General features: G+C 40.3%; 2 protein-coding genes and 1 long non-coding RNA gene across 4 annotated transcripts; 2 read left to right on the top strand and 1 right to left on the bottom strand.

Moving 5' to 3' along the window:
• Nucleotides 1–204: 204 nt before the first annotated feature.
• Nucleotides 205–13,960, top strand: LOC111226542 (clathrin interactor 1-like). Of its 2 annotated transcripts, none has more exons than XM_022751739.1 (12): nucleotides 205–357; nucleotides 3,955–4,059; nucleotides 4,985–5,081; nucleotides 5,640–5,748; nucleotides 6,232–6,396; nucleotides 6,535–6,718; nucleotides 7,166–7,385; nucleotides 7,486–7,576; nucleotides 8,149–8,214; nucleotides 8,715–9,022; nucleotides 11,256–11,475; nucleotides 11,595–13,960. In XM_022751739.1, the coding sequence occupies exons 1-12, from the start codon at nucleotides 317–319 to the stop codon at nucleotides 11,888–11,890; spliced, it is 1,902 nt and encodes a 633-aa protein (XP_022607460.1). In that variant the 5' UTR covers nucleotides 205–316; the 3' UTR covers nucleotides 11,891–13,960. The 2 variants fall into 2 exon arrangements, with proteins under 2 accessions (XP_022607460.1, XP_022607459.1); XM_022751738.1 differs by having other exon boundaries at nucleotides 8,712–9,022.
• A 1,224-nt stretch (nucleotides 13,961–15,184) lies between these two features.
• On the bottom strand, nucleotides 15,185–22,155 carry lsm11 (LSM11, U7 small nuclear RNA associated). Its single transcript, XM_022751737.1, has 4 exons — nucleotides 21,439–22,155; nucleotides 16,691–16,830; nucleotides 16,489–16,572; nucleotides 15,185–15,805 (listed from the first exon to the last, which is right to left on the bottom strand). The coding sequence occupies exons 1-4, from the start codon at nucleotides 21,893–21,895 to the stop codon at nucleotides 15,458–15,460; spliced, it is 1,029 nt and encodes a 342-aa protein (XP_022607458.1). The 5' UTR covers nucleotides 21,896–22,155; the 3' UTR covers nucleotides 15,185–15,457.
• Nucleotides 18,524–18,951, top strand: LOC111226541. The gene is made up of 3 exons (XR_002665313.1): nucleotides 18,524–18,556; nucleotides 18,667–18,785; nucleotides 18,907–18,951. It is a non-coding gene; the product is annotated as an uncharacterized LOC111226541 (long non-coding RNA).
• Nucleotides 22,156–22,187: the final 32 nt, after the last annotated feature.

The raw sequence follows: 22,187 nt of genomic DNA, 5'->3' as shown, positions 1-22,187 counted from the left end.
TGCACCATAATCGGTGTACCGGGTTAACAGCAGTTCTTTATACATGTAAAAATGTTAATGTACTTTCAGTTGCAATGGTGGCGCCTGAACACCACTTAGAAACTACAATTCCAGTGCTGCTTTACGCAGTTTGGGTGACGTTACAGGGGCATTTCCCGTAGTAACCTTTCCTGTCTGCCCGCTGGTGCGTTTGCGCCTCCTGCCTTGAGAGAGAGGTGAAGAAGAGTTTACTTTACGGAGTTCAAGGTTTGGTTTCGGTGTACGTCTGGAGTAGAGGGTTTTGCCGAGGCAGAAAGCCCCTTTTCACAGAGCCAAGATGCTGAACATGTGGAAGGTTAGGGAGCTGGTTGACAAAGCGTGAGTATCTCCCAACTATATTTCGTTTGTTTCGTGTTATTTGTGCCTGTAGTTTACCTGTTTGAAGAGACACGTACCCAAAAGTTTGACGTCACGTCACTCTAACAAGTTAGCTAGCCCGAATGCTTCTAGCGAGTTAGTGAGCTGACTTTGACAAATACTATTTATCTTTAAGTATGAGTACCCGTTTTTGTCACAGTTTCTTTGTTTGGTCGTTCGGCTAGCTTGAAATAGCGTATACAATGTTATGAGATCACTTAACGCGTTGTTTATGCGTTTTCTCCGACAGTGCAAGCTAACTCATGTAGCTAACAAGCTAATTATCTAGCCCGCTGGCTAGGTAGCTTTAGCCGACTAGGCTAGCCAGCTAAGCTAGTTTGACAGCTCCTGGACTGAACAATCAGGAGGGAGTGTTTAAACGTTATAGCTTAATGCATACATTGTTTTACCGTCGGCTGTCTACCACTGCCTGGAAATATTTTTAAGAGTGTAGAAATGTGTTACTCTGCAGCACGACTATTGTGACACTTGTAGCTAAGTTTCACTCACCGTTACAGTAGTTATACTATAAGTTATGTCAGTTGGTAAACTTCATACCACATGGCTGGATTACTGTTTGTCGTCTTAACTGTCAAATTGTTATGTTTGTCTTACACCCTGGCTGCTTGCAAAGTGGAACTAGTCAGACAACATAATCTTAGACCCTAAATGTTATCCCAAAATAAAACACTAGGACATAAAGACTGCTTTTATAACGACTTCCTTTAACGACTGTGGCAGCAAAAGAGTCGTTAATTCAGTCTACAATATATGCATAATTTTTAACCAACAGTCTTTTTAGTGATGTTGTATCACTATATATCACTACAAATGGTAAGCTGTTACTGAATTGTGATATATAACACCAAACAACAACGAGATAAACAGCAGAGGCTTATTAATCAGTGACCAGTGATCCAGCAGTGTTATGCAACGTGTTGGTGCAAGAATTTGAAGTTAAACTTGACATGTCAGGAACTGTTTACCTTTCCACCAGGTTTTGAATAAATGATAATTGTCAGGCAAAATGTAAAGAAAGTGATTGGAAAAAAAACAAAAAAACAACACATATGTACACTTGGTAGTTTTTGGACTTATGATGAGTGTTTGTATAGTCTGATGGCAGTGTCACTCCAAGTCTGCATGGCGAGTAATTCAGTACCTGAACATGGGCAACACCTTGTGTATTGTGCGTCTTTTGTTCTGCTTTGCACTCAGGTTAACATTTAGCTGCTGACTAAACGTGAACACGTCCTGTACTGTAGAGCTGTGGCAGGTTATTGCACAATATTTCCTCCCTTCTAATGTTTAATGGCTAATTTTGCAGACCAACACAATGGCCTTTTCTTAAGTCTATCCAAGAATACATTCCTGCTGAACGCACTTGTCTCATGTCCCTGGAGGTAACACTCCAGGGACATGAGAGACAGAGAGGGGGACAGACCTATAGAGAGAAATAGAGTAAGGTGTGAGTTTCAAAGATTAAAGGAAAGGGAGTGTCCATGTTCATTTCCCTCGCTGTGTCTTTGAAATTGTCTGTGATAAAAGAGCTTCTATTTTTAGACATTCTGAAATGGTCACTTTTTTGTATAGACAAATCAAAATAATTTTCACAAAATGTCACCAAACAGTGAGTCTTTTGCACAGACTGTGGGGTATAATGCAACACTTCCTGTTGTATGATTAAGCTGAGGTTTTTGCTAAGGTAGGACATACAAGCAAATGTTTTATCTTGTTTTAAATAGGTACTGCAATGAATGAAAGCAACATGTATTGTATGTAGAATAAAATACAATTCGGTTCATGAGCTGAAATGCAAGGGGAATGTTTTGACAGACTGTTGAAGTGCTGTATCTAACAGAAATCTGTGTGGTAGTGTGTCACGGTGAGAGAGTACAACAGCTTCCGTTTTATCTGGCAGATAACTGGGACGGGAGCTACCACTGTGAAGAGTTGAGATGCTGCATCACTACATCATATCCTCTGTGTTTGACTGTCATTCATGCAAACATCGTGCAGTGTCCCTAACATTGCCAGAGGATATATGCTAGCTTAATGTCTCTCTGGAATCTCTCAGTGCACACAGTTACTGTAACCCATGGTCCAATTCACAAGCTGGTTTGAATCTGTTGTAAAAAAAAAAAAAAAAAAAAAAAGCAATTGGCATGGTCATTTTCAAATACTTTTGATGGCATAGACCACATTTTACAAAAGAGAGTATGCTGTCAGAGTGGTAGCCATACCATGCAGCTTGCAGTAGTAATAGAGCCCTTTTCCAGAACCACAGAGAGGGTGTACCTCTGTTAACCCTACCATCAAATCAATGTTGCTCTTCCAGGCCCTGTACATTGTATTGCTGATGTGGCAGTAGTGAGGGAGGGATGAGGAGCTGCAGGTTTCACGTGTATTGCCTTGCCATATTTTGGCTAAATCTGTGACAGGACCTACTTAACGTGCCACAGAAAAATGGCAAGTGACAGCACTCTTAGGGCAAATCATTGAAAGTGAAGTGGATACACTGGTATCCATGCACCAGCCATAGTAAAAAAAAATGGCTAGATGACCATTTTATCCAGTCATTGCTGAATATATGTCATATAAGATATTCATTACATTTCTATGCACAGTCATGAAGACCAATTGAAATTCAGAATCTCCTCTACAAAGTCCTTGCAAGTGACATTAAATAGTTGATGTAAACAGACCATAATGCTTCAGAAATTGGTCTATATCCTGTATGTTTCTAGAATATTCTCTGCTTGGAAATTCCTTTCTTCTTCTTAATACCTTTTATTGTGCAGACTGGATATTAGAAGGAGGTTAGTTTTCTGTCTTGCAATAAGTTCGTTGTGACAGCATGTGTGAGGACATACTGAAAACCTACTAACAGAAACTGCCACAAGTTTTTGTAATCTGATTGAATAGATAAAAATTGGTTCGCCTCTGTTCGTTGTTTAATCATCATGACTCTGAATTTTCACAGGCTGCCAAATTTGCCTTGTTGAGTAGATGGTGTGCAGTACATGGCTGTTTGCTGTTTTTTTTGTTTTTTTTACATTAACCCTTATGAAGTATAGAAGTTTAGTGCTTTAGAAAAACAAACTCTGTCAACCTGAGATTATTTAACAGCTACCATTTATAGTGTCGGTTTCTTCTCATTTGATGTTCCTTTTTCTTTTGTAGTCAGTCTCTCAGAATGTTAACAGGCAAGAGCTCACCCACAGCAAGCACACCACTGTTTCACTGAGCCATTTTTATGCCTCATTTATGTGTTGATATTGGACACAGATTTGCATTGGCTTGTTTAGTCCCTTGTTTTTGGTTTTGACACTCAGAGCACACAGAAGCACTCCCTGTTGTCCTTTTAGCCTCTAAATGGACAAGTGAATGGGTGTGGCTATAATGAGAGAACCTTTTATCTATTATCGTCCATGTTGTTGGTCTCAGCAGAGGCCAGATATTTTGAACTGAACTGGCAAATGCCACATAGAATACTTAACTTAGGATGGTTTGTAAATTGATGTTTGTTGGGGTTTTTTTTTTTATTCTACTGTATAGAACCAACGTGGTGATGAACTACTCTGAAGTGGAGTCGAAAGTCAGAGAGGCCACCAATGATGACCCCTGGGGACCATCAGGACAGCTGATGAGTGAAATCTCAAGGTAAGGACAACACACAGTTTTATAGAACATGTCCGTCTGAAAAGCACCAAGGTTATTTGTAAATAACATAAAACCGCAGAGATGTTATTTTAAAGTCCCTTTCCATTCAAGGAACTTTTCCAGGAACATTTTCTGGAGGTCAGGAAATTCACCTACTTTTTTACTATAGTAACCTATTTGAAGTTTTGGTTCTTGGGCCCTGCCCACAAACGTCCCTGTTTCCATGGTGGTATTTTTCTTCCTGCCAGAACACAACTGTATTACAGTTTGCAGTACTGAAAACAAGCCTCACAGCTGTTACAACATGTGGACAACATTCATACAAAATGCTGAAAGCACTGGTTTGTGTATTAGTATTCGGACTGAGATGAGAACTGTCTGTTGTTGTTGACATTTAACAATAATTATGTAGCCAACTAGAGACAGAGAAACTTACCTTGGTAATAGTTTCCTTGTGGTTATATACTAAAAGCAGACAAGGAGGCTGACAAAACCATGAGAAGATCTTTGCTAATTTGAAAATTGTCCTGACCTTCAGTTGTTTTTTTCAGACTCTCTTTGCTGCACATCTCTTTTCCTAAATTAATTTAGTTCAATTACAGTTGCACAGCAGTAAATTACAAAGAACAAGACAATGACCTAAACCTCCTCCAAATTTACAGTGTTGCTGTCTTGTTCCATACAAACTGACATATGAATGGATATCACTTTGCCTATTCCACGCAGTTCTTGGGTTGCAGTGGATTCACAAACACCTATACGCTAAAGGAACCTGTAGTTCCTGAAATACTTCCTTAGTTTAGTTCACCAGGCTCTGTAGTTCCAGGGAGTCTTGTCAAAGGCTGCAAAATGACTAACTAATTAAAACATGTCAGTAAAAAGACAATGTCTCCCCTTTCTCTTTCTTGTATTCTTGTGTAATCAGAGCCACCTTCATGTATGAGCAGTTTCCAGAGGTGATGAACATGCTGTGGGGCCGTATGTTGAGAGACAACAAGAAGAACTGGAGGAGAGTCTATAAGGTCTGCCACTCTTTTGTACAGTTAAAGCATAGCAAAAACAAACATGCTTAATTATGACATGAGGCACGGAGGCCTAAGCACTAAGTCCAGTTTTGATTATGCTTGAATTTGGGACCAGACCTATCTTGATCCAAGGTGGATTTGGTTTAAACAAAACTCATACTGAAACCTATTTAAAATGAGTTAAATAACCTATTCACTTTCATTTCAAATTTTCTGCTTGTTACTTACAGGCAGGTATCAAGTATCAACAAAAAACTCTAATAAAAAACTAGGTGAAGAGGGGTGTTTTAATTGAAATTATGTCTTTTTGATCATTCACAAAACAAAGACAGTTGCCCTTGAATAGAAACTGTTAAGATGCCTCACATTATTTAACGTGTTCTGAATTGAGGCTAAACACTTCTGACAAATAACATCATGCCCATAAGCCAATGGGTGGAGAAATCACAGCTTGAGTACATTTGATTGTGTTCAACAATATCCAAGTTTTATTTTTTATAAAATTAAAGCTTAAGAAATATTTGCCACAACTTATATCTTGTGTCTTCTTCTCAGTCTCTACTACTGCTGGCTCATCTAATCAGGAATGGATCAGAGAGAGTTGTTACCAGTGCCAGAGAACATCTGTATGACCTGAGATCATTAGAAAGCTACCACTTTGTAGGTAAGGTATTGTTTTAGCCTCTGTATCTTTTCTCTCCTTTACACCATCTCTTTCTTCACATGTTGGAGGTGTGGTACACACACACAGACTTGCCAAATAAAACACTCATGATTCATCATTGAATTGTTTTTGTTGAGTTTTTTTTTTTTTTCAAATTGATTAAGTGAGGTTTTCTACACAAGGTTAAAAACAATAGCTTCAGTGTGGGCTGTAATGAATGGATGAAGGCCCTAAGCTCTACTTATTCCACAAACCCTTAAACCACACACACACATGCAAGCTGCCTTAAAGCTGCTTTCACTCTTCCCAACCATGTGTGTATAGAAGTTGCTGTTTACAAGGAGGAACATTCAGCTTTCCTCATACAGAGATATTTATCATCTGTGTGCGTCATTTCAGCACATTGTAAAGTTAATACAAAAAGTTGCTAAATCATATTTTATATTCATTTCTGAGTTTCTGTGTCTCCACATCTGTCCCAAGATGAGAATGGGAAGGACCAGGGTGTGAATGTGCGTCACAAGGTGAAGGAGATGGTGGAGTTTGTCCAGGACGATGACAGGCTTAGGGAGGAACGGAAAAAGGCAAAGAAGATCAAAGACAAATACATCGGGGTGTCCTCTGACAGTATGGGATACCGAAGTTACTGTAAGTCCTCATTTGACCGAGTAATATAAACAGAATGATAATTAACAAAAACCTTTTTTAATTAAATTCACATCCTCTTTGTCTTGCTTCTATCTATTCTCTCTCTCTTATCCCCCTACTTAAATTCCTTCCTTCCAGCGGGGGACAGGTATGACTCCAGTGACAGCCGGGGAAAGTGGGACGATGAGTGGGACGCAAATAAAGGGCAGTTCCCCTTCAGCGAGAAGTTGGGAGAGATCAGCGACAAAATCGGAAGCACCATTGACGATACCATCAGCAGATTTAGGAAGAAGGAGAGAGACGACTCACCAGATCGATTTAGGTAGGAGACAGACGAGTCAGCATAGTAATAGTAATAGTAATATTAGTAATAGTAATTTATTGCTATATTAAATTTAAAGGCACAAACCATGTTCCAAATATAAACAAAAGAGAAGCCCCCACCACTAAAAGTCAAAAATTAGAAAAAATTACACTAGGTATCACTTCCAATCTGATTGAGTTTTTCAATACAGGACCACTTGTGAATAGCAAATGAGCCTTTATTTTCAATTATGATCACATTAGAAAAACACAAAATGCCTTTTAAATCCACAAGTCAAAATTATACTGTGAATGTGAATTAAATGGTCATACTTGGGTGAATACAATAGATAACAATTTGGATGCATACAATAGATAACAACAAGGCATCATCCTGAACAGGATTTGAATAATGGTGCTTTTGGTTCCTTGATAGATAAAGCCTGACCTGTTATTTTCTCCACAGTGACAATGAGGAGGACCGGGGCCGCTCGTCTCACAATGGCCAGTCTGGAAAAGAGTTTAAAGATGAAGAGGAGACTGTTACCACCAAGAGTGTACAAATAGTCCAAGCAACAGAGACAACAGCAACACGCAAGAGAGGAGGGGTCCCATCCAGGAAAGTAGACTTGGGGGCTGCAGCCCACTACACAGGAGACAGAAGCCCAAACACCACTACCAAACAGGTAGCAAGAGCAAACACAAGCATATAAGATAAGACTTTACGCATGTAGTTAGGTTTGTATTGTGTCCTGATCTTTTTTTTTTAAATGTTCTGTATTCCAGCCCCAACCAGCAGCAGCCCCTCAACCCTCCAGTACCGGCTTAGCTGATCTACTAATGGTGGACACAACACCGAGCCAACCCGCTGCCACAGGTATGATGTCATTGAATACCTTGACGTTTTGTGAAATGCGCTTGTTTGTTGTCTAACAGGAGTTAGCTAAGAAGATTGATTTCAGTTGCATTTCTGTGGCTTCAGCAGAGAAATGTGTTCAGCATAGCTTAGCACAAATACTCAAATACTGGAACCTTAGGGAAACAGCTAGTCTCTGCCCAAAAGGAAAAATGTTTTATTGACGTGCTGTATTTTCTTAGCAAACAAGCTAGATACCAGTAAATCCAGAAAACTCCATAATGTCTACAGGACAAGACTCTGTTTGCAGTTATGGTGCCCAGCTGCTGATGCTAGCTTCAGATTTTGGGGACAACCGGGGGAGGGAGTTGATGTATAGGAACTAAGTGCACCAGATGTTTTTGGAGCAGTCCCTGGTGAATGGGGAGGGTAGAAGCACTGAACAGATGTTTGGTCTCCTCCACCTATCCACTGCCACCACCCCTCCTTTCCCTCCTACACATCTGACGCTGAAGGAATGTTAACTATGGTAGAATGACACCTGGAGCTCGCTTGTGTAAAATTGACGTATTTATGTCTGTTTCTCAACGCAGACCTGATCAGTGGATTTGCTGACTTCTCCTCGCCTGCTGCCTCAGTCGGCCTCTCCTCAGCATCCGGTTGGTTTTTAAGACTTTTTTTTTTTTTTTTTTTTTGTGAGAGTGTGTATGTGTGTGCTGTGCTGTTGCAGCCATACTGCTAGAATATTCACAGGGATGCTGGGAGAGAGCCCTGGCCATATGGAGCCTGCTACCTGCTCTGCATAACAAGAACAGACACACATCAACTCCTGTTATGGATGACAAGGAGACAGGGACAGAGGAAGAAGTTGGTGGGGGTGGAGGAAGCTGAGAAAGGGAGAGAGACAACAAGCAGGGCCAGTTCAATGAAAATTTAAAATGTGGCACCAGTGGTCACTGAGAATGCCCTGGATAAAGCTCAACTGACCTCACTGAAGACTCAGTTTTTTATTCTTAATTGCTGTGACAGGTTCAAATTTGCTTGTGTGACTTTTATTTGCTGAATCTTGCAATTATTTACAAAGCACACGATACAAACCTCACTGTTTGGATGGTAAATTTAAACATTTACCCAACTGTCTTTTATCTTGTGGCAGCAGCACCAGCCTCCAACAGTAATGGAGACTTTGGAGAGTGGAATGCCTTCCCTGGAGGTCAGATGCCAGTATCTGCTCAGACCGGCGACACCAGTAGAAATGACCTTTTTGGAACCATGTCAGCAGGCCCTGCCGCTGCCGCCCCCCCAGCACCCGCCCCAGTCTCGGCTCCAGGCTCAGTTCCTGTGTCAGCAGACCTGTTTGACTTGATGGGGCCAACTCAGTCCCTCACCTCATCCCAGAGTCTCAACTTTAGCATGAGCAGCACACAGACCTTGAGCAGCACAGTCCTGCCCCAGTCTAGGTCACAGGTATGCATGATTGCACTCGTACACACACGCATCCTTTTTTAATAATTCATTGATATACATATCATTACAAGACACATAAAGGAGGCATAAATGATCCAGGTGGAAGCAAAATATCTGCAGGAAAATAGCGATGCACTTGGGGACTTAATGTTTAATGAGCTAGACAGATACATTTGAGGGTTAGCAATTCTATATTAATAATATTAAAATTACATTAAAAAAAAAAATCACGTGTTTCTGTATATGTATGGCAGTATTTTAAAAAATACAGCATATCATTTTGATAAAAGTACTTCGTAATTCAACAAAAATATTGTCATCATAGATACTACAACATTTTTAGGAATTTACACAAATATTGGAGCTGAATTAGATCACTTGCACTGTCTCCCTCTGTAGTGGCTACAGGACAGGTGTGTGTGTGTGTGTGTGTGTGTGTGTGTGTGTGAGAGTGAGAGTGTGTGAGTGAGAGAAACACTTCTTACATTGCACTGGCTTTGTTTTGAATACACTTAATTGACGTTGTCAACCATGGCAGTACTGACACAAAGAGCCATGACAAGCCAATCAGTATTACTCAGTAGCAGACTAATAATTACAGTCTCCAACAATGGAAAATATGGCAGTTAGATACCAGATGGAATGATTAATTATTTATTAGTAAAAAGCATTATGGTTAGGGGCTTTAAAAACATTAATATTGCCCTATATTCTATCTAGCTTAGAATATTATTAGTAATGACCAATAAAACCATTTAAGATCTAGATATGAATTCTATTGCCATCACTTTAGTGGAACTGCTTATAGTGATCACGGTTACAGTAATCATCTGCTTATATGGATCAAAAAGCTTGGACAGGATCATTCCTATTCAAATGCTGTTTAAAAAGAATTCTTACCGTAATCGGTAGTCCACTTGGTGTTCCTTTTGCATCTTTTCATACATAACATATGGGGAAAAGTTCATTGTTATAGCGTACTACTGCAAGCTGTCATATGCTTAGGCTCTAACTTATTTGTACAAGGTTTTTGACTGCCACAGTGTGTAACAACTGGTAATGTAACTCACACACCATGTCATATCTTTACCACCCTGGCTCAGTGAGTTATTTTGCCCTCCTATTCCTGCTCTGCTCGTGTTTTTGGACTCTTACAGTGCGTAATTAGCGTCCCTGCTCTCAGCTGCGGATGTGTTAAGTGAGTGGAATGTAATGCTTTCACCCTGACCATTCACACTTGGCTTGGAGGAGGAGATGGCCACACTGCAGTTGATATTAGTTTATCTTTAAATCAGTAAATAGCAAATGTAATAAATATACAAATGTCAGTTAGATGGTAATCTGCATGATAAATAAAGAAAAAGGAAAAAACATTACGTTGCAATAATCTTCTGGCTATAGTGATCATTTGACCTGGACAGACATGGTCACTACAAGCGGTTCCCATAGTATTTTTAATGTCAGCTTAAAGCAGTCCAGTTTGAGACTCAACCAATCAAATGTGTTTGTTTTCATCTAACCATGGGCTTATTCATATCCCATTGGCCATTAAATATCAATGCTATTAATGATATTCTGGCATGTAAAGGCAAACTTCCCATTTGATGCCTATGCATAAGGTGGCAAAAAGATAAATGTCAAACAGATGTGATAAATCATATAACTAACCTATCAGTACGGCACCTCAGAATTCGTGTGATAGAGACATAGCTCGTGTGATTGAAAGATGGAGGACAACCATGATGGTAGAGGGTTAACATGCAGCCCCACCAGATGCTCATCTCCCCCAGAGACCGCCCACTAACCACCCACTCCTCCTGTTACTGACACACAGAATGAGAAGAATCAGGTTTGAGTTTTAGAAACATTAAAACCCAACAATAGCCTGCATATGTCGACATTATTTCCATGTTTAAAGGTTGTTGACCTTCCTTTAAAAAAAAAAAAAAAAAAAGCTCATTCTTTGTTTCACTGAGAAGACACACCACTTCGTCTTACTCTCATTGCTTTGTATGGTATGTTTTAATGAGTTTGGAAAGAGACAGTAGTAGATAGTATCAGGGTTAAGTGGGTCAGGCTTAAGGCCTTAAATTATGACAAACTATATCTGATCATGTATTTCAGTGTTGGAGCATTTATGCATCTTATCACTGTATATTTCTGTGATTTAAGCCTGGATTAGTTGTCTGCCTAACACTGTATTTGAGCTTGTGTGCATCTTTGTTTTTACCAGCCCCTCCAGAACATGGGAAGTCCGCTACATTCGCAGTCTATGCAGCCCCTCCAGCCCCTCCAGCCAGCGCAACAGGGAGTGGCCTCTCAGGGTGCCGGAGCCAAAGCGTCCCTCCCATCCACCTGGTCAGACCACTCTGTTAACATCAGCCTGGACTTCCTGGGTCCAGGCATGCAGCCCCCCAAGCCTAGCCAGCCCAGCCTCAACACCCTCCAACAAGGTGAGAGAAATAGAAGATCTGACATGAATAGTGACAATGTAACCAGGCTTTGTCATCTTTTTCAAAGCATACTTTAAATTTGGCTCTTTAATTCATTGAGTTTGTTCTGTCATTTCCAGGTAACCAGACCAACATACTTTCCCAAGGAGTTTCCGCCATGAGCCTTGGACCTACAGCAGTCAGACCACCCATAAATCCTATGATGCATCCTGGTGCTGGAATGGGAATGGGGATGGGGATGGCCCCCAACCAGGGCATGATGGGGATGGGCATGAACATGGGGATGCCACAGGGAGGTATGACCATGGGGATGCCTGGTGCTATGGGCATGGGCATGGGAATGGGGATGAACCCTGCAATGGTCCAACAGCCCAAACACGATGCCTTTGCTGATTTCGGCAACTTCGGAAAGTGATGGACCTGGAGGTCAAAGATTATCAGGAGGAGTGGTGTCAGTCTCTCTCTCTCTCTCTCTCTCTCTCCGTCCATTGGTGAAGGATTGTTATGAGCTGCAAACAAAGAGTACTTGAATAATGTCAACTATCATAATACCAACACCCTGCAATCTCCTTACTTTTGAAAGTAATACCGTGTAGTGATACAGATCTAAATGAATGTGTGTGTGTGTGTGTGTGTTGTTTGAACCAATGATCTGCCTGGTCTGGGGTGGTGGTCAGACATACACACTGATAGTGTGCCTTGTTGGTTAGGTATGAGTCAGTGAGAAGAGGAAGTGTGTGCCATTGTGAGAATGTCAGGGGGATTTGCTTTATAACCTCAATCAAGTGAAATCATCAGAATAGCAAAAACGTATATCAGTAGCTGCATATTTTTTTGAGATGCACTCTCAGTAACTTTACTGAATGATGAGTTTGGATAACATGATCAGCCATTTTAACTTTCTAATGTACATTTAAGAATGTCAAGTTACCTCTTTTTTTGTCCTTGCTCTTCCTTTGACCTGTAAATAGAAATCTGGAGCCCTTACAAATAAGTTATGAAGTTCCTATAGAGGAGGCAGTGACAATGTGAATAGTTGTATCACACAGACCAAATCTGATATGACTTAAGACCTATTACAAAGCACACTGACACCTTCTCTTTGTATATAAGTGTGCACACTCCAGATGTGGCCTGTCAGCGATACAGTTAAAGTAATGAATGAGTGTTTGGAGTGAAAGCTATTGATCAATTTTAGGAGTTTCTCCTTCAACAGACCATCATTTGTGGCCTTTTTTATAGGTATATATATCTATAGATTTTACTTAATATTATAATCAGTTTGCATCCAAATGAGATAATCAGTGGGTAGAAAGAGCCTCATACAGGGGTTGTGGGTTCTTTATTACAGCACGAGTGCCTGAAAGACCTTTGCCTTTTCTCATCAGTTAACCTCTTTGAAGGAGACAATGTGACTGTGCAGTGTTGAGGACAGCTACCAGAACGGAGCTTCTGTACTATGTACAAACAGTGTTTGTACTTACACCTCAAGCCAAGTGTACTGTCTGTACAGATGTTATTTCACTCATTCTGTTTTGTTTGTCCCTTGCACATTTTTGTTTCCACTCTGTTCAGACCAGTGATAGCTTCAGTTCTCTAAAAACACCAAGATGAAAATACTTCAGTCAGCACCTCAAGTGTTGATGCAGACTGTTATTAAGATTGCATCGTACATCTATCTGTTGTCTCTTAAAATGCTCGACAGTGCATCTTAGTAAATGCTGCCTTCTCACCTTCCATCTTTATTACTGTTACACATTAAAAACTGCAATCTTGAAAACATCGTTGCTGCCATAACAATCATAGGTCCAAGTCTGCATGTATTGCAACCCATCAGGTACAGAAAATTGTGGGGGAAAAGAGAGTGAGATGCAGTTTGTTCACAGCCAGTATGTTATGGTGGTTGGATGAAGATGTGTTTTGGGGTAACAGATAATGAAGAATCATATTCAGCTGTACAGCGGCTAAGTGATCTGACTTTAAGATGTACAAAACATTGCTCTTCAGTGGTTCAAGTGCCTGCCGATGGTTGCCTCCTGACCCTTGTAATGAGTGATTGATAAGTAAATCTTGGCTGCCTGACATATTTGGTATGTCAACGATGAGATAAATAATTCACTGACCAGAGGAGAAGGCAGTGGATTCTGTAGCCCCATGAGGTTTGAAGTTGTGCTTTCCAGCTCTCCCAAGGGCTCAAGAGGCTGAGCACACTAACACACAGTAGCCTTGCATTGGAGTCTGAAGCATTAAAATGACCAAAATCTGTTTTTCTAAAATATCTCAGTAGATTGTTTTATGCTTTTTTGTTTTTTACTTCAAATCATTTTGATCTTCTCTAAAATGGGATTGTTACTGAAACACTAGTATATGCAAATGTAAAAAAAATGAAAATCCTTTGAGAGAAATGAAATTTTGCATTATTCCCATTTTGATTTGATTTACACATCGAGATTCTTTATCTACAACATTAAACAGTTGATTGAAATCTGTTAATGGTGTGTGTTATTTGGTGTGCTATGTCATTAGCCTCGTTCAAAAGAGCTTCAAGCAGCAAAAGTGAAGCCACTGCGCTCGACTTTGAAATTACATTTAGTTGATGCAAGTTTTTTAACTTCATTGTTTGAGCTAGTAAAGAAAGACCTTCAATAAATACATGTATTCATAGATTATATTAATAAGGCCAACAAAACAAGTACAGGGAATGTAAACTCTAACAATACATAAATATTTGTATGCTGAGCACCAAATCCATAGATTTCTACTGCCGACTGCATCACAGTGCAGGTAACACAAGACCGGAAACTAGATCAAATTAAGACATTATTGACAGATTACAGAGTACAAGTGAACTGAAGTAGCACTACTGGAATAAGGTCAAATAGCGTAGTCTAACTGAAGCCCTTCTCGTTACCACCAGTGCTCTGACCTTCTCATATTGTATCGAGGTTTGTTAGAACACACTGGTGTGACAAACACGACTAAAACACGGCTTGCATTAAACAATTGACCCCATTTTCACTCTCAGGAGAGGACTGGTAAATGGGCTATACTAATAATATTCTGATACATTATATGAAAAGTAACAGTATATAGATGAACAACAGTTCAGCTACTGATAGAATTTGTCCTATTTATGGCATAACATATATAAAAAGAGGGTCAATTAAACTCTGAAGTCAAATGAAGAAAAACTAGAATAAGAAGGTATAACTCAAACTCTTGACGCAGGACCGGGAACATTATCGCAACATACAATCGTTCTGTGCCACTCGTCATCCAAAAGTAACCCCTGCCATTTAAAAAGAAAAAAAACCAACATCTTTAAAATTTCCACGAGATGCAGTAAATTGTGCTTTTATGGGTAATGTGCCCATTAAAGAGTAAAAGCAATCTGAGACGTCAAGACAAATGACAGCTTTTGAGTGCCATCTGCAATCTCTAGCTTCACAAACTCAATTATTCATAATGCATTTATGAAGTCCGCTGAGACTGCGCTGTCATTCCTGCTCAAACTAACGGGAAAAGCAACATAAAGGGACAAGCTCTTTGAGACAATGGCCTTGCAGATGGTACTAATGTGTTTATGCTGCCACCTGCTGGGTAATAACCATAACACAGACACAGTTATTAATGCTGTGGCAGAGGAGTGTCAAAATAAATTTTCTTTAGTGGCTGACACACAAAAAAGCAAGACAAGAAATGACTATAATTAGAACTGAGAAGCTTTTATTTCTCAAAATCAAGACGATATCTCTGGTGGGCAGAGAAAAACCTCCATATCAATATGATATAACAGTAATCCTTGTTTGATTCTTCCGAATCTAATTCAATCACAATCTAATCACAGAGATCTCTCTTCATACACACATCTATTATTTCAGATGTTCAACATGAAATGAAATTTCTAATTCAAATGTAGTTGTAGCTGATGTTTGTTGAAAATACAATGTTTTGTTCAAAAGTATCAAACAGGAGACAAGAATCAGATTGGCTGTAGGTTAACCAGGACAACGTTCTCACCCCGAATGAAAAGCTGGTTGATGTGGCGTGTATGGACTTTGCCGTACGGCTGGGAGTTGTTCTTATGACAGGCCTCTGAGCCCTGGGCCTTTAGCGAGACTTTGTGTTTATCCTGTGTGGTTTTAACAGCATCTGACGACATGGACTCTGTCCTTCTCTCCCCTCTGCTGGTGGTAGGGTGAGAAGACCGGCTTGTTCGAGTAGCTTTGGGGTTTACAGGCTGACGCTTGCTGGCTTGTTCCTGGGCTTCGTGCTTCTTCGCCGGCTCATCACTTCCTGAGCTTTCCTGGAGCTTTAGCTTCTCAAAGAGCTGCACAAAGATTTTAGTCACATTAACATCTGTGGATAAAACTATCATCATCAAATCAAACCCAATTTTTGATACTATTTATCCTCTGCACCATAGTCATTCAACGTATTTACATTCAGTAATTACTTCTCTATATAGTAGTTATCATTGTTGGGGTGGGGTCTGCCATTTCTGTGCTGGATTCAAGAGTTACCTACCTACACCTGAGGGATTCACAGGAAACGATGCGTGTACATCATCCAGCGTTACTGTTAATGTTTCATTTTATCTCACTGATGTCATCCTCACTGTTCACTGCTCACTCTCCTTATCATATCAGAGCTGTATTGAGATTATGCAAACCCAACATTTCCAACTGCTGCTGCTTCACAGTGAAAGTGTTCACTGGAAGAACACAGGATGACTTTTATTGATAAGCACAGGAAATACAGTATCACCGTGGCCAGCACCGACCTGGACCTTTCATCAAAAAGGTGCCTACAAAACAAGACATGCTCACTTTCTGCGCTTTTAAGACAGTGGATCAGTTTATTTACTGCAGGAGTAATGGAACAAAAAGGAGCATCATAGTTAAGATGAGATGTTGCTGCTGACAATTTAAATCAACTAAAGGATTATAACTTTAATTATTACTGAGTAGGAAACATATTTGGGTCAAAAAAACAGTGAAAACTAGCACATACCCGTGTAATGGTGAGGGCTTTCTCATGGTAGAGTGCCTCTCCAAGCAAAGGCTCTCTGTATGTCTCATCTACATCTACCATCGCCTAACAAAGAGAAACAAAAACAAAAGGTGAAAGGCCAATATAAAGACATCACATTCATGCACATGGCAGCTGTCAAGTCAAAAGTACAATGAGAAAATGCAGGTGGGAAAGCACTCACCATGTTCCAGAACTTGTCGAAGGCAACAACAAAGCCAGAGCACACTCCCCTCAGTCCCTTGAAGGTCCTAATGTGAACTTTGACCCTTATCCTCTCCTCAACGCATCGATACAGCTCACCCAAAGGACTCCCTTTAGACACTGAGGACACATAAAACACAATCTACTTAGTGCAAATCCACAAATACTAGTACAGGATAAAATTTTAACTGCAAAAGTATTACCCATGAAAGATTAGCAATAATAAATTACCTAGAAACAGGCTCTGTCTAAAAAGTAAAAAGTGTGTAGAATGTCCACATATTGTTTTGTAACAGGACGTATTTAGAGCCTTTACTTTCAGTAAATATGGTAATATCACGAAGCCAAAATACTCAGTTACAAGTAATAAATGTAAACAAGTAAATGTTCTATGTAACAGCTGATTTTACCTTTACTTTTATGGCTACAAATACTGGTACAGAATATAATTTTAACTGCACAAGTAGTACTAAATGGTTACCCAAAATATTACCCATAATAAGCTAGCAATAATAAATTACCCAGAAACAGGCTCTGTGTACAATGTCCACATATTGTTTTGGAACAGGATGTATTTAGTCTTTACTTTCAGTGAATATGGTAATATCACAAAGCCAAAATATTTAGTTATAAGTAAAGATGCTGCATTAAAAGTAAATGTAAAAGAACAGGAGTATTATCAGTAAAACGTACATAATGTACAATGTATAGTAAACTAAATGAAAGGTAATCAATACACAGAATAACCTTTTTATAAATGTAGCAGCTGATTTTACTTTTATGGCTACTTTAACATGTTGAAAGGTTAATTATGTCATAGATATATCAGTATTATATATTAAGCTTCATAAGGGAATATTGGTGGTGGCTCTTTTTTTTCTGCTGGCCCGCAAAGCCTCTATTGATTTCTCACTGTGCCAGCAGCTCTTAAAGAAAAGCTTGTTGCATGATAGTTTAGACATTACATCCCTAATGCCAAGATCATCTCTGATCATTTCATTGATTCAGAGAGGAATCAATTACAAATGCTGCAGAGCCGCCAGCTGTCAGTACCCTCAGACCAGATCAACCACAACACATGTTATGATTTTAGAAAACTGTTCATGTCATTCCAGGAAATGAGGGGCTTTTGGTTTTGGTGTTTTCATGGGTATTTGTTGACAATTATAAAAATACAGACCATCGTCAGCCTTATCCTTTACTGCAATAGAGCAGTGGATTTAGCTGGGTATACAACCTGGGCATGTAATTAATGGGGTTGAAGCATTTTATATACAGTATTATATATGCATCACTTCACAGTAGTGTTTTAAAAGTGGTTTTACAGTTTATACTTAATTAAAAGCGTTTCCTTGGGGACCTGGCAGACTGTGTGACATCAGCAGTTGAGCTCTAGAACAGTTCGACTGTGACACAACAACCAGCATTCTACATCAGAACCCGCAAACTCTTCACCCTGAGCTCACTCTGTTCATTTGTGCCAGGAAGAGCAACCAAGTTGTATTCTCAGCCCTATTGTCAAACCTATCGTTGTGAAATTTTAGTTGTTGCTTTGAAAGTTTTGTTTGTTCTGTTTGTTCTGTATTGTGATATACAGAAACTAAATATGGAGTTTCTTGAAGGAAGCAGAGGAATCTACAGACCCATCAGGGTATGTCAGAGGCCCAATTAAGAGGGCTGCATCCTTCTTGAGAGTGTTTGGTTTTTACTGCAGACTTTAAACATCTTCAAGTTTACTTTTAAAAAAACTAACATTATCTTCTTTGGTTTAAAGGTGTTGTTTGATACAACCATCTATGATCGGGCTCTGCAGCTCTGCTGGCATATAAAGAGCTACAAGTCTCAGGTAAGAACTACTATCCTTCAAAGCCCACAGCAACACAAAATGCCAGGTAAATCCTGATAAACTTTGTCTTGTCATACTTAAAGATGACATATCTCCTTGGTGTTTTTCAGATTGCTCTGTTGATGGAACTCCTAAAGCTTCAGCAGAAAAACCAGATCCCATCTCAGGTAACCGCTGAAGACATGATTGATCTCATTCTGGAGAGGAGCAAAAATACGCTGAGAGAGCGGTGAGTTACTGACACAAACACACAGTCCACCACTACACCTTGAACTCTTCTCATGTCACACCAATCTGTCTACAGTGAAGTGTAACAGTAAAGATAATGTCTGTTTTGTTTCTGTTTGAAGTCTTTGGGCGTTTGAGCTGGAGGATTTCGATGAGGACGAAGCCAGGCCTCTTCTGATGCTGGTAAGACAAGAATCCCAACACCACTTGAATTAGATTGGAATGATTTGTTTTATTATGTTGATTTAAATCTCTAAATATGAAATAACTGGACTATATACCTGATTTGTTGGTCCAGGTGTGGGCAATGAACGTCAGCAATAAAATGAGGGATATTGAGTTTGAGGCCAAAATGCTCCTCAAGTCCCCAGAGGCCATACCCCCTAATTTTCAGTGAGTCACATTAGACACACATTATCTATTAACAGCTGAACTACATTGGTTTTAATACGTCTGTGATATTCTGAATAAAATGTATTCTTTAAAATGTATTTTTATTGACTGTAACCCACAGACATCCTAAAGTCCTCAGCATGGCAAAAGACTATGCCAAGATCCTGAGACAGAGACAGCAGGAGGCATCCAGCTCTAAAGTGCTCTCTCCACAGGAGGTGGTGATGGAGGTGGTTCCCAGAGTCCTGCAGGGCTTCTGGGTGCTTCCCCCTCGCTCACTCTTAAACATGCCTTCCCAGCTGCTCAGCAAACTGTCTGTTGGGGTTGCAAAGGCCACTTTGGACCGTGTCTCCAGTGCTCTCACCACTATGGGACATCAGGCCAACTTCTCCCGCTCCATGAGGGATGACATGGTCCTGTCTATCCTAACAGAGATCAGGCAGATGTACCCACACGATATCCTGGTGAACAGGATCAAGAACTTTGCACCAGTGCTCCTGAGTAAAATTGCTGATGTCGCCGCAGAACAGATTTGTGAGATGTTTCGGCCCCAGAGCCCCAAAGTGCCGGCTCATCTGACACCTGCAGTTGAATCTCCAGCCACCACTTCTGAGGAGCAGCAAACACCCAGTCCACAGATAATCTCTGCTGTGGTTGAAACTCTACTGTCACACCCTGCTGAACCTGCAACCAAGGTTCACGCCAGAGAGGATGGTAGTGGAGAACCCAGCCTGGATAAGGACGTCAAATTCTCTAAAACACCAGACTCTGCTGTAATCACACCCCCTGCTGAACCTGCATCCAAGGTTCAGAACAGGGAGGATGTCATTGAAGAACACAGCCAGGTGAAAGACCCCAAACCCTCAACTGAACCAGACACTGCTGTGGTTAAAAAACTACTATCACACTGTGCTGAACCTGCATCCAAGGTTCAGGCCAGAGAGGATGGCAGAGGAGGATGCTGCGGGGAGGAGGACCCCAAAGCTCCAACTGAACGAAACACTGCTGTGGTTAAAAAACTACTGGCACAACCTGTTGAACCTGCATTCAAGGTTCAGGCCAGAGAGGAGAGCAGGGGAGAACCCAGCTGGGTAGAGGACCCCAACCCCTTCATTGAACCAGACATTGCTGTTGTTCAGGTTGCACCAGTTCCTCTTGAACATGTGGTGATCGCAACAGGTGACTCAGAGGTCACATCTACGAACAACAGAGAGACAAGCTTCCTCGACTTCCTTCGACCACTGCGGTGTTGTTTTCTATTCACAGACAAAAAAACTGATTAACTGTTGTGACTTATTAAATGTGTTGTATTTAATAAATAAATTCAAATTAAAACATAAAATTATTGTGATCATGTCAAATTGTTTAAATACTCTACTGTTTAAAGTATGAACACTGATTTGGAATGTGGAATGTTTTTTTCATTCACAATTTAATGCTCAGGGTAAATAAAACCTTTAACACTCTAGCCCCAGGTTTTTAATTATTTTTGGTTTTCTTCTTAAGATTAATAAATCATAGAAGAAATTCACCTGAAACACAAAGACAAATTTTCTTCCAAAGATAAAAAGAAAGAGGCAAATCATGCAAATACTGAATTCTAGATGTATGAAGTCAGAAAGTTAACGTTTCCATTGGATGATGCACAAACTGAATGATGAATGCAGATGCAGATGCTTCCATTCAGGGCACAAGGGGTCACTGAATGGGTTGATGAGTATGAAAATGATGTTAATCATCCACTGTGGCCTGCTGTCACCAGAGCTCAAACCAGTACAATACCCATGAGAAACTTTGGATGACATGTTGCCAGTTTGTGGTGGCCAAAAACATAACTAGGGCACTTCCTATCAGTTTTTCTGTTAATTTGTCACCTTCATTTGCACAAGCCTCTAATATTTCAAGCAAAAACAAACATTGTGGATAAGTAGCCCTTGAATTTACAAAATTGTGACCAAAATACGTACTAAGTGGGATATTTTGCAGTTGGAAATTAATCTTTTTATTTTTTTGCTGACAAACTATATGATGCCGTCAATTTTAACCTGAAAGTTTTTGTAACTTATCGACTGATGCATTAATACCTATATATCTGCAATTACTAATATCTGAAGCTTTTTAAAAAATATTTCAGTTTATCGCAGGCTCCAAATGAGACCATGTTACCAAACAAATCCAAAATATTCCAACACACTTCATAACACTTCAACACAACTAAGCTGCACCATATGAAGCAGTGATGTAGTGGGTATTGAACCTACAGGGCATCCTTGTTAGGACATTTTTCTGGGGCTTCTGCCGCCTCCTGCTCCGCGGCGTGCCGCTGCTCTCCCCCTCCTCTGACGGCGGGTTATTCACCATGAGCTTCTTCAGCCTCTCGATGCGCTCCGGGTCCGCGACCCCTTTCATCGCCTTGAACCGTTTCTTCTCCACGTTTTCCGGCTTGGCCCTGCCCCGGCCGCCCCTCAGAAAGCTCTCGTATTCTGCCACATTGTTAAAACATTTGATGTTTGGAAAAGGAAGCGATACAGTCGGAGAGTATAAGGCTAAGAGGGGGTCAAACTTCTCAGAGCAGACATCTATTTTATCTGCGTCATCGTCCCCATCTTTACTGTCTGCCTCCGGCTCGTGCTCCGGCACTGGTGCTGTACTTGTACCGGCTGCTGGCACCTTCTCTTTGCTGTCTGATTTTACACTTTTTCTTTCCCTCTCCTCCATGTTTGAAACAACCGCAGACGAGCACACGGTGAAGCAAGGAATCCTGGGAAGTTTGTTGTTGTCGGTAGAGTTTGAGGTATCACTCTGCACCTATTTGAAGAGACGCTAGACGTCACATACCAGAGTCTAACTGTCAAATGTTGCATTTTGGTCCCATATAGTGTTAATATTGATGTTCTTTTTTGTAAAAACAGATATCCTCAAAAACACAAAAAATCCACAAAAATCCAATCTTCAAAAAGAGCTTAATCTCCAACTGCCCTATAAATTCCGCAAGAGGCGTTTCCCTAAA

This window comes from Seriola dumerili, unplaced genomic scaffold, assembly GCF_002260705.1.
Source record: "Seriola dumerili isolate Sdu_G_001 unplaced genomic scaffold, Sdu_1.0 BDQW01000161.1, whole genome shotgun sequence".
Lineage (NCBI taxonomy): Eukaryota > Metazoa > Chordata > Actinopteri > Carangiformes > Carangidae > Seriola > Seriola dumerili.
The sequence above is the reverse complement of the archived record's forward strand: the minus strand, read 5'-3'. Positions and strand labels throughout refer to the sequence as shown.

What these genes read in the sequence shown, in the direction of transcription:
- LOC111226542 (XM_022751738.1), top strand. Translation starts at nt 317, where the DNA reads ATGCTGAACATGTGGAAGGTTAGGGAGCTGGTTGACAAAGC. An exon ending in CAAACACCACTACCAAACAG is followed by an intron (nt 7,386 to 7,485) that starts GTAGCAAGAGCA and finishes TCTGTATTCCAG; the next exon opens with CCCCAACCAGCAGCAGCCCC. An exon ending in GAGCCAACCCGCTGCCACAG is followed by an intron (nt 7,577 to 8,148) that starts GTATGATGTCAT and finishes TTCTCAACGCAG; the next exon opens with ACCTGATCAGTGGATTTGCT.
- lsm11 (XM_022751737.1), bottom strand. Translation starts at nt 21,895, where the DNA reads ATGGAGGAGAGGGAAAGAAAAAGTGTAAAATCAGACAGCAAAGAGAAG. An exon ending in TCGACAAGTTCTGGAACATG is followed by an intron (nt 16,573 to 16,690) that starts GTGAGTGCTTTC and finishes TCTCTTTGTTAG; the next exon opens with GCGATGGTAGATGTAGATGA. An exon ending in AAGCCCTCACCATTACACGG is followed by an intron (nt 15,806 to 16,488) that starts GTATGTGCTAGT and finishes ATCTTTGTGCAG; the next exon opens with CTCTTTGAGAAGCTAAAGCT.